Genomic DNA, 11,567 nt, shown 5'->3' with positions numbered 1-11,567 from the left:
ACAGAGGTCAGAGGTTTGACTTTAATTCACTAAGTAGGTTGAGCCTGGAGCTGGTGTACACCTGATGCTTGGCCTTAACATCACTCTTTGCTATACTAATTCAGCTCTAAGATGAAAGTGCAGTCCTTCTAGAAGAGATTAGTGTCATATAACAACTATTTTCCACCCACTCATCTGCAATCTGTAGGTGAACTGACAATAGCAGCAGTGTTGAAGTCCTGTTGATCATATCAAAAATGTCCTCATGCATCATCGACGTCTTTACACATTATAGATAGGATGGGCGATGCCATGGTGGCTAAAATGCCTGTTGCCACAACTGGGGGAATTGGTTGTCAGGTTTCATAGGTTTGGATTTAAGACATTGCTCTGGATGTGACTTATTTGTTTATTTTTTTCTTTTTTATGTGATGACACATAATACTTTCTCCTACAGAACAATATGAAAGGCAAGTAACAATTATTTTCTGTTTCCTTCCATATGAACAGTGACAATAATAATAAAAAAAACCATCTGTTTAAAAATTACAGGATGTTAATGAGGTTCAGTGATGGTGTCAGGTCTATGTCACTCACATCTGTGACAATTGTACATTCCATCAACAAATCACTAAGATTTCTTTTGACTGTCCAGGTTGCATATTTTTTTTGACAAGGAACTTTAAGCCCTTTATACCTCACATTCCATTGTTGGAACAAAATACATTTTTTTCTCTTCAAATTCTTGTTTCTTGAATATCTGTAGGTTACATACATGAATAAACCTGCAGCATAAATGGGTTAAGCAAAACAACATAGGTTATTTCCCAATATCTGCATTTGACACCTGTCTACATTTATAAAGTACAGTAAGGTGACCAGACGTCCCGCATTTGGCGGGACAGTCCCGCTTTTGACCTCGTGTCCCGCCTGAATATCGGGCGGGACGCCCAATGTCCCGCTTTCTGGCTTTCTGGCAAGTCTATAAAATGTCCCGGTTGTCTTTAAAAATCACTTTTTTCGGCGTTTTTTGACGGTGACGACACCATCATCGGCACGTGTCCCGCTTTCGCCCCCGAAACGTCTGGTCACCTTAAGTACAGTTAGGAAAAGACACCAACAACCAAGTATGGATTCACAGGCAGGTGATGAATGCCGATGGGAATAATACAAATAACATACAGGACACGCAAGAAAAACTGCATTTCCCCTCTCAGAGGTAATCCCAAATTTCACTAAGCTTCACCTTACATTAAGCATCAAATATTCCAGCATCCTTATATAAATATTACAGCTTATCCATATTCACTTCACATATTCCTTGAAATTACTTCCAATTACACTTTCTACCATTCACTTTCAATCATGATCTAAGGTTATCTGCTAATTATACAGAACAGTTACAGTGTTTTAAATGTCATTTATTATTGTTGGTTAGCACAGAGAGTATAACCTACTTAAGTTGTGATGCTGCACAATAAATGTCCTCTATTATCATGATGATATTATCAGCATATATCTTGAAGTCCTTCTTTGCAAAACAGTCATGACACAAACAAGTCACTATACCACGAAAGGTCAAGTTCACAACTGAGTGTACTTCATCCCTAACAGACCTATACTGCTCACAATAAATACTGATGTTGAGAGGTCTGAATTTTGTAGGGTTATGGACAAAGCAGGAAAGGAGACCGCATGTCCCCTTTTCTAAAGATGTTTGACAAACAGATGACCCCATGTTGACAAGCCATGTTACACTGCCCTGTGACACCTGCACTCTGCCCGTGAGATTCAGCAGTCGTTGTAGCAGGAGACTAGCACAAGGTCTGAAGCGTCACTGTAGGGACGATAACATTGATCCTCTTCTGGCCCACCTCAAACACACGCCACTGGTGGTCATGTACAGTCTTCACACACTAAAAACCCTGTAACTTGCATGTTACGCTTAGTCTTACAGTTCAACAGATATCTTTCAGCAATTAACACATGAAACTCACCTCCGTGCCAACAAAATATTATGATCCTTTTGTCTTTATTTCCATAACATTTAATCATTCAATATAGGTACAAGAGAGGGGAGTGCATTGCCAGAATTACAACTATTATAAACTTGGTGCTCTGCTAACTTTGTATCACTATTGTGAAAGCCTTGCTGAACGCTTTATGTAGACCATGCTGAAAAAATGACAATAATAATAATAAAAGTAACACACTGCTACCAGGCTACTAGTTGGTAAAGTCAGGGCTTCTGCTAAGGCTAAATTCTTTGGGGTCCCAGGGACCCCTTCTTCAGATTTTTAAGGGGTCCCTGTTCTTCGCCCAAATTTGAAGGGGACCCCATTGACGAAAATTGAAGGGGTCCTCCGAACTTTTAATGCGTACTGTACGCAATTTTTTGCGTAAGCAGAAGCCCTGAAAGCAATCTGCTTAAAGAATTCCCAAGATTACTTTCACGTGCATTCTGTTGTCACTCGCCTGAAAGATAACATTCATATATATGTTATCTATTGATTGTCACATGCCTGAAAGATTGCATTCATGTGTATGCTGTGCTACTTGTGAACCACCAGAGGGATTCTTTCAACACATTTTATTTCATGTCCTTGGACTAATGTTTTTCTGACATCAACTAGATAATGCCTTTTCTTTAAACTGTACAAAGAAACTCATAGTTCAAAGGCATGTTTCTGTAAAAATAACATTACAAATTGATATATACATGCCCAAAGCACATACTGCCTACACAAAAAGGGAAGTCTAGTAACTCAGCTGTCACTTTTGAAAGGCTTATTTTAGCACATGTGGACACAAAAAACATGTGCAGACAAGGTATAACGTCTCAGCACATTTTGAGAAGGATGATAGTTTGCCCAGAAGTGTCCCCTACCCACTTTGTCATATTTTGATAACCCTAAGGATTTTCCTCAAACTTCTTTGCTATGTCTAAAGGAATTTCAACCTTATGAAGATCCTCCATGCCTTCCTGGGGCTCATCAGCAATGAGTATGTCAATCAAATCCATTAGTGTGCTGAGGTTGTCTTCTACTTTCTCCCACTTGTGCAACTCACGGAGAATAACATATGCATTCTTCTCTTTAAGGTATGCTCGCCCAGACCTGGTGCTGCTCAGCTAAACAGAAATATAGACAATCCAGTCATTTCCCTTTAGTGTGGCTCCACACATATTTCAGTTACTAGGGTCATGCTTGATTTCGTACTTATGTCCAGTAGTGATACAGATGGTTGTAAGAGAAAGAGCACAAGACTTTAAAAGGCACTTAACATGCAGTTTCATGGTTTGCAATAAACAAAATATCAAATTATTTTCTGCTCTTGTTGAACTATCAGGAAAAAATCTCCATGCATTTCAATATTATTTATGATACCTTTTCACCATAAGAATTATAGTAAGTTATCATATAGATTTGTAAACAATGAAGTTCCCATGGCTATATGACTTTGTATAAATTTTTTTTTAGTTTTGCAATTCTTTGTTGATTTTAGAACAAAATCATCTGACATTTCCACGACAGTGAATTCATTCACACTACCACATATTTATTTCACTCATGCATAAAATTAATTAAAAAAAAAAATTAGTTACTTTTGTAAGTGCTTGGACAAGCATTTTACGACTCTCAGGATCAGGTTCACGAGTTTGTGTTGGTGGAAGATACTGGAGATCTGGTGGCAGGCGCTCCATGTCATCTTCATCAAACTCCTCTGGGCCAGCCAATGGAAGGAGCAGCCGAGGCAGCAAGTCCACTTCAGGTCCCAGTAGAACAGAATGTAAATCTGTATGTAAACAGCAATACTGAATATAAAACTGCACACCTCAGAACTAAGATGGTAAACAGGAACAACTAATGTAACTCTATCAATAACATTTTCGAGTGTGAACAGAAAGACAAGGTGTAGACAAGACCCAGTGACAGTTTCAGTTCATGCTAACCCACATCTAGCTCATGATCTGTGAATGACTATTCTATTATTGTCTGTCCTATGTATTATGCTGTTTGCTACATTGCCTTTTCATATCATATCTTAAGGTGACCAGACGTTTTGGAGCCGAAAGCGGGACACGTGCCGATGATGGTGTCGTTACCGTCAAAGAACGCTGAATCAGCGTACGGTATTCCGACTTTTAAAGACAACCGGGACATTTGATGGACTTGCCAGAAAGCGGGACATTGGGCGTCCCGCCCAAAGAGCAGGCGGGACACGAGGTCAAAAGTGTGACTGTCCCGCCTAAAGCGGGACGTCTGGTCACCTTATATCTCGTCTGCTGTGAATGGAAAATTTCTACTGTAACACTTGCTTGCTCTAATGGACAAATTTCTTATGAAACAGTATACGCATCCATACCACCATAAAATACATTTAAATTTTGGGTCTGAATCTATGCCAAGCCTACACTACATCCAACTTTCAGGCCAGACAACTGTGCCCATTTATTAATGTACCAATACGGAAAATTTAAATGTAGTTTTTTCGTGGGATGAAGTCACAAGTTATAACCGTTCCAAACCCCACTCCCCCAAAATAAAAGGGAAATCACAAACAATGCCAGAAATAAAGAACAATAAACCTAATCAGCCACCCAAGCAAAGTTATGCTGAAAGTGATATATAATCCCATCAGCATTATTGCTGAGGAGGAACAGGATGTTTTCACACTAGGTAGAAGCACACTTGAAAAAATCTTTGTATGTTGCATAAAAATTATTATTAATAATAAATATATAATAAAAAGTAAAGCATTTATATTACCAACCTTCTCCTTGACAACTGCTGCATAATGAAAAGTTAACCGACCAAGTCTGTTTTTCCAAATATAAAACACTATGTTCATAACTCATTTAATAACCTCTAATTACCATATTCAAAGCAGCAGTTCTTCACAATCCAATGGCACGTCTTCTGATAACAGATGGAGCAAAGGTACATGAAGATGAAAGGCAGCAGGTTCTGAAGCAAATCCTCATGGTGCAACAAGTTCCTGTCTCACATCTTGCACCTGTGCCAGATTCATTAGCACAGGCAGGTAGCTGGTTCATATGTAGCATTTTTGTTAAAATCAATGTTACTGATGGGCTTGAACAAACCTTTTCAATCCCACCTCCTCCACCTTTAAACACGTATTAATCTCTGGCACTTTAACAGCACCATGCTTATTGGATCAGAGTTAAGTTTGATAAGAGCCCACCCATAGCAATACAGCTTGGTCATAAGTATGGTCAATGGCAGCTGCAGTAATTTACAGTGATGTCTGTAAAGCCATCTGTTTGTACTAGTCGTAACTTGTGACAGTCTCATCTGCTGTCACATTCACTAGACACTCACAGCATCCTTTCGAACACATGGTCTTCATCTGCTGCAAGTGAGACAATGGCTTCGCCACAAATTTTAACTTTCTCACCAATAAGAGTTTTCCCCTGTGTATCCCCCAGTCATGCCAGGATGTACTGATGCAAGTCTTTCACATCCGGGCGAGCAAAGGTTTGAGTAGAGGAAGTAGTTCCTTCTCAAGTATATTCATGTCAGAAAGTCTCCATTTTTTTTAACTTAAAGCAGCCTTTATTAAACAAGCACCTACAGACACAACAAGCAAAAAAAAAAAGCAATGATTAATAAAATTACCTTTTAGCGAAATAGAAAGGCAGAAAAGTAATTAAAAATTAGAATATCGAACTAAATTAAGCATTTTGTATGTGACAATATTTTGAACACCGATAGACTGTGATCAAACTGCCACCTTAATATCAAATCTATATCACCCACAACGTACTCTGCATATTATAATAAACCATAACAGCATGGTACATGCTATTAGCAGTAACAGATGAGGCCTACTAATAGCTCAATTAACATTCTGGCTTGGCTCTTGCATGCACGATTGCCAACTTATTAGTGTTTAGCCTGTTTTGTCTGGACCAATCAATCAATATGTGTTCTTGTTTGTCATCCTACAAGTGTAAAAATTTAAGGTGGATTTGAGGTAAGACTTTTTTTTATCTTTTTAGTGTCTAAGCATGAAAACACACAAAATTAATCAGTATGATTGTACAGTAGCACGAGGAGTGTATCTGAAATGATAGAAGGCTAGCTGTCCTGCCATGGACGTTTCTGAGGACATCATTACCATGGAAGTGTATTCGAAACAGCGTATTAAGAAGCAGGTATCAGACGGATCATCAAGAAACGTAAATAAAATCACCAGGAGATTGCTGGTATCACATGATATAGCGAGATTGCAAATTAAATTGTTAACACATCGACAGTTCTGCGATAAAATGAAAGGATTTGTACATAAAATTACATTGCCCCAACGATGGACAGAATCAGAGAAAACCATCTACACAACATTTATAATCCCTCCATTTATATGTCAACTGCATTTTTATAACACATATCAGTAAATGATAAACAAAGACTGCTTGTTACTAATATCCAACACGTAAGCCAAGAACCTCACATGGGTTTTTGTCCTCAAACACACTGAATGACTTCCTTGAATGACCATTGATTTAGCACGCCTTCAGTAAATATTTTAGGTTTGCTTGTTGTTGTTTTAGGGGAAATGGTCTTTGCAGTAACAAATATTTCAAGTATTTTAATGTTTTAATAAAACTGCTTGTCTATATATTATGTTAGATAACGTATGTTATTATGGTTGGAGTATAGTTGCCTCGGTAGTCGCTCCTATGGTTTCAGCAAGAGAAAAAAATTTCTAGTCTGCCACTGACTTTATACTGGTGTTTGAGAACATGGTGTGTTCTATTAACAATGATCAGTTTGCATTTACGGTTTCATATTGTTTCCAGGTGTTTCTCAAGTGATAGGAGGATAGAGTGGTTGTTACCGGCGTGGCTTGGGTTACTTGTCTCGGGGTTGGTACGGAGACAGTGTGGCATCGTCTGCTAGACTGCAGGAGTGGCAATTACACCCACGTCAGGGCAAGGGTGTGCAGTGAACACTTTTTCTTCTTAAGTGTTAGCTTGTTTGACATGGCAAATCTGTGTACAGACTTATCCCGATAATGCATACAGATTATGGCCATACTGTGTTTACGATGCTTGAGTGTTAGCTATATAAGGCATGGCACTCGATCATGTACATTTCAGATTTATCCTCATATGTATTAGACTGTGTCCACACAGTATGTAACGTGGTCTTAAAAAGTGCTAGGTTTGTTTGCTGTCAGACTACTGCTGTAACTAAGTTATGTGTACAGATTATGCTAAGTGTGTTTAATATAGTCTTGCTAGTTCGTTCAATCAGACTTTACATCATATATATCATTCCGACGTGCAGGCTATGACAGATTGCCTGTAAGGTGGTGGGATATGTACCGTCACGGGATTGGGAGCTGGGGACGTTCATAGAGAGGTGACAGTACCAGTGCACGAGACAGGGGGTGTCACCAGCGCAGCTTATGCCTTAGCACGGCAGAGGACAAGCTTTTAGTAGTGTTCCCGGATGGAAAGCCCAGAAGGCCGCACGAACTGGGAAGAGAACAGGTGTGTGTGCATTTGACCTTTGGCTAAACATGTTTTGTGTGTGGATGGCATGAGTACTAGTAATATAATGGTTAATTCTATTGTATGAGATATGATTTTTTTAGAGAGGAGTGAAGATATTGCCAAAAAAGAAAAGGTGTTACACTTCAATGTACAGTTACATGTAAATGTACTTAACATAATTAATGTGTGTTTTGTGTATGTGTGCATTGTGCATTACATTATGCTATATTCACTAACATGTTTGAAGTGTAGTACATTCACATCATATCTGTATCACTATTAATGTGATAGGTGTATGCTGTAGACCACATCATTGTAAGTGTGCGCGATATATGCCACCAATAACTAAAAGTATTATGTGATACTTACATATAACGTACAGCAGCACTAAAGTTAATTCATGGTGTAATATCACACCAATATAGTATCACTAAATGTTATGTGTATTTACATTCAGCGTATAGGCGTCATAGACAATGTTAGTGTGCACGATAACTGAAAGTCATTGACCTGATGACAAAGAACAATATTCTATATTATACGATTATAAATGTGATTTTTTACAGGTGTGTGCATGGGACAGGCATGGTATCGCTTAGAAATTTGTTGATGCTGGAGAACATGTGCGTGGTGGGCCGTGGTACCGGCAAAGTGAGCTCCTGGTTTATTCTGAAGATCTCATCAACATAGCTCAGGCATGTCAGATCTGGCCCCTATGGCTTCAAGGTAGGAGCCATGCTGTCTATGACTTCGAAGTATGAAGGGCATATCAGTCCAATGACTTCAAAGTATGTCAATGCATTTCAGCCTAAACCTTGGCTTTTGAGATATGGAGACAATGCTGTCAGTCTGTGGGTTCAATGGAAAGACTGCAAGATCTACCTAATCTTTTACGCAGCATTATTTTTCTCAGAAGGAACTTTCTCAACAACCAGTTCCTGTTTCGACACACTGTATACAAACATGTAGTGTCACAAAATACTAGATTGCATAATGAATAAATCAATAAGGGGAAGAATTAAACGTTTTGTACCTTCAGGACTTGTTTTACTAGGAATTAACTTCCCTTAAGGAAGCTGAAATCCTAAACATCAAGTATTTTGAAAGTAGGCAATGAGTCAGTTTGGTTAGCCAAACGTGTTTGAGATGGTTGCTGGTTACTCAACTTTGACGTGGATTTTGATACTCCAACGGCTGAAATGACAAGATAATAAAAAGTAATATTTGAAGATATGTATTTAAATATTCATTTTTTTGTCACTGTTATGTTTATATAGTGTGTAAATAATTTTTTATTTATATTTTCTGCCTGTAACTACTTCATGACAGGAGCTCTCCTTCTATACAGTTTCAATCTTTTCTGAATTTAGTACAAGAAACAAGAACTTTATTTCCTGCAATTAATCCTTGAATGTTTAAAAAAATCACTTTGAGACGGGTTTCAATAAGTTGTCTGTATTGTAAGTTAATAGGAAGTAAATGTTGGAAAGCAATTGTGTACTTGTGCCACCACTCTGGTGCAAATGACTAATCACTTTGCTTTGTACATAGGGATTGAGCTAAGGGCTTCAAAGTATGGAGAAATGAGTTGTTATTTTAATGTCATCTTTGTTGGAATGATATTGATACGTGGAGCCCTGTGGTATATCTTAAAAAAATCACAGCTTATTTCGAAAAAATTCTTCTTGCACTTGTTTCCCTGTTTTACAGGGCCCAACCCACAGTGTCAACTGCCTGCACGCAAGGCTTCATGCTATTGGTGAGTGCCGCGACGTTTTAATTGCCATGGGTGATGCAGATGTCATGCTTGCTGGTGGCGCGAGTCATGCGTTTTGGACCTTTGGCCATGGATGGCTTTGCTCGCATGAGAGCACTCACACCAGTTTTAACGACAGGTATGCACTCTGCATATGCTCATCATTAAATAGAAACAGATATTAATGTTCGACAGTTGGTTTAATTCTTATTCAAATTATTCATGATAGTTGATAAGAAGGTGGCCATAGAGCCTGAAAGCGTTTGCGTGCAATAGCATAGTTTCTAATTTTGTTTAATAAACGCTTAGTAGTGGTTAATCATTAGTGTCAAGGGTGGAATTTGCGCAGTCTGGCAAGAGGTATGAGGCTGTATTTCATCGAGGAGCAGACATTCATTTTTCTGGACATCTGCTCTTTAAAAAATGATGGCGATGTGAGAAGAAGCTCATAATTTTTCACTGTTTTTCAACTTACCACACAAAATTATTTATCATCATTACAAGTTATGCTTATTCTTATTGAATTAGAATTTACTGTCTACTTCCACTTGAATTTGTGTTGCAAATACGAAGTTGCCATCAGCAGGTGTAGTTGTGGTTTAAACACTGCGCTTGTCAACGATTTTCAGTGGGCGGGAGGTTCAGATCTTATTTTGGGACATTCTGTGTTATGTGATACTCCACAAGGCTGGGTGCTGGGGTTTTCTCAGGTTTCCGTTCCTCCCCACTCCCTCTACCCCATAGTGCATAATTGCTGCAAGGTTTTTAGCAACTTCCTACTAAATAAACACCATCAACCAGAGACAAACAAATGTTTTTCCATTTGCAACATTGTGATGAATATTCTTGCTTAAATAAGTGATCGTTTGACAAGCTGACAATAAGAATCACCTTGGAAAGTTTAGCAGCAAAAAGCAAACCCAGTGAAGGCCAGGTAACATGAATCCAGTTATACATATGGTAGCTTTGCTTTGTTAACATGAACAATTTTATTCAGTGTGCGCTATGTAAAAAAAAAATTTCTGTTTGCAATATTTCTTAAATTCCCAAGTTTTTTATGTTAAAAAATACTGGAGTTCTTCCCCATTGTAGTATGTATTGTTGTCTTTGTACTAATGATTGTTCTCGGTATTGTTTTTCATGACTGATGTATTAACAGTCATTGATGTTTGCAACATTGGCCCACTGACAATTGTTTAGTCTCAGGAGCTCACGGCATTTGATGCCAAACGAGATGGTCTTTGTTATTCACGAAGGGCAGGGCTCTTGTACTTGAAGAACCTAACCATTCTTTAAAAGGGGAGTATATATAGTGAGGGTAGGTACACACCAGTCACTTTTTTTGTTTTATGCATTGTAATATTCTTTCAGAATTTGTAGTTTGAATCGTGTTTGATGCACATGACATGTTAAATATTTATGAAACATAATGATGTAACTATGGTTACTTGGCACATCAAAATAAGTGTAGCGTATCTTTAACTGACAAACAGATATTGTTGCCCTTCCTATATATGTGCTACATCAAGTAGATCATATATCACTACCCATTTCAATAATAATAGTAAAGGGGTTTACTTACATAGCACAATCTCAGCCTGTGGGCAAGGTCATGGAATATGATTTGATAGGAAAAACTAAGAGGAATAACCTAAACTACAGGAAAAGAAAAAGGGTATGGAGACAAGAGGAACAAAATTTGATGCTATTTAATTAGCAACTGCATTGCATGGTACTGCTGTTATCCAGACAACTCTTTAGAACAAAAATCAGTGCACAAATTCACAAGTTCAGAGTACGTTATGTTAAACAAAATCCTGTTGATTAAAAGAAATGGAAGCAGAGTTGTCCGTGAAGTCCTGGTTTCAAATACACTTTTATTTTATTAATGCTTGTCAGGATGAATTTTTGGGAGTTGCAATTTACAATACTGGATCACTGATGATACTATAGCTTTAACGTGCCAGTTTTTTTTGGGACCATATGTGCACTATAAAGATATGTTAAGAGCATATTTTAGACATTTTCTTGAGGAATTATACTGAGGCTATAGGTAGTTTTCATACTCTAAGCCTTAAGATTTGTTGCTTCCTGTGAGCTTGACACTTTGGGGATGTGGTGGGAGAATTGCTAAGTGTAGCATGCTTTGTTGTGGGTATGGTCATAGGTATCTTTTAGTGTTTGAATCGTAATGCTATGCATTTAATTTATTTGTGTGAGTCACAGTATATTAGTGTGAGCTTTCTAATATGCAGTCTTTTGTTACTTTTCCTTTGCTTTTGTTTTGTTGTTATATGTACAGATATAGGG

The 11,567-nt window shown here is 38.0% G+C and overlaps 1 protein-coding gene across 1 annotated transcript; it reads right to left on the bottom strand.

Moving 5' to 3' along the window:
• Nucleotides 1-370: 370 nt before the first annotated feature.
• LOC112562520 (protein HGH1 homolog) lies at nucleotides 371-5,432 on the bottom strand. Its single transcript, XM_025235801.1, has 4 exons — nucleotides 5,398-5,432; nucleotides 4,856-4,977; nucleotides 3,584-3,774; nucleotides 371-3,109 (listed from the first exon to the last, which is right to left on the bottom strand). The coding sequence occupies exons 1-4, from the start codon at nucleotides 5,430-5,432 to the stop codon at nucleotides 2,891-2,893; spliced, it is 567 nt and encodes a 188-aa protein (XP_025091586.1). The 3' UTR covers nucleotides 371-2,890.
• Between the last annotated feature and the right edge of the window lie 6,135 nt (nucleotides 5,433-11,567).

The sequence above is a fragment of the Pomacea canaliculata genome, linkage group LG4, assembly GCF_003073045.1.
Source record: "Pomacea canaliculata isolate SZHN2017 linkage group LG4, ASM307304v1, whole genome shotgun sequence".
Lineage (NCBI taxonomy): Eukaryota > Metazoa > Mollusca > Gastropoda > Architaenioglossa > Ampullariidae > Pomacea > Pomacea canaliculata.
Note: the sequence above shows the minus strand (reverse complement) of the source record. Positions and strands in the feature narration are given on the sequence as shown.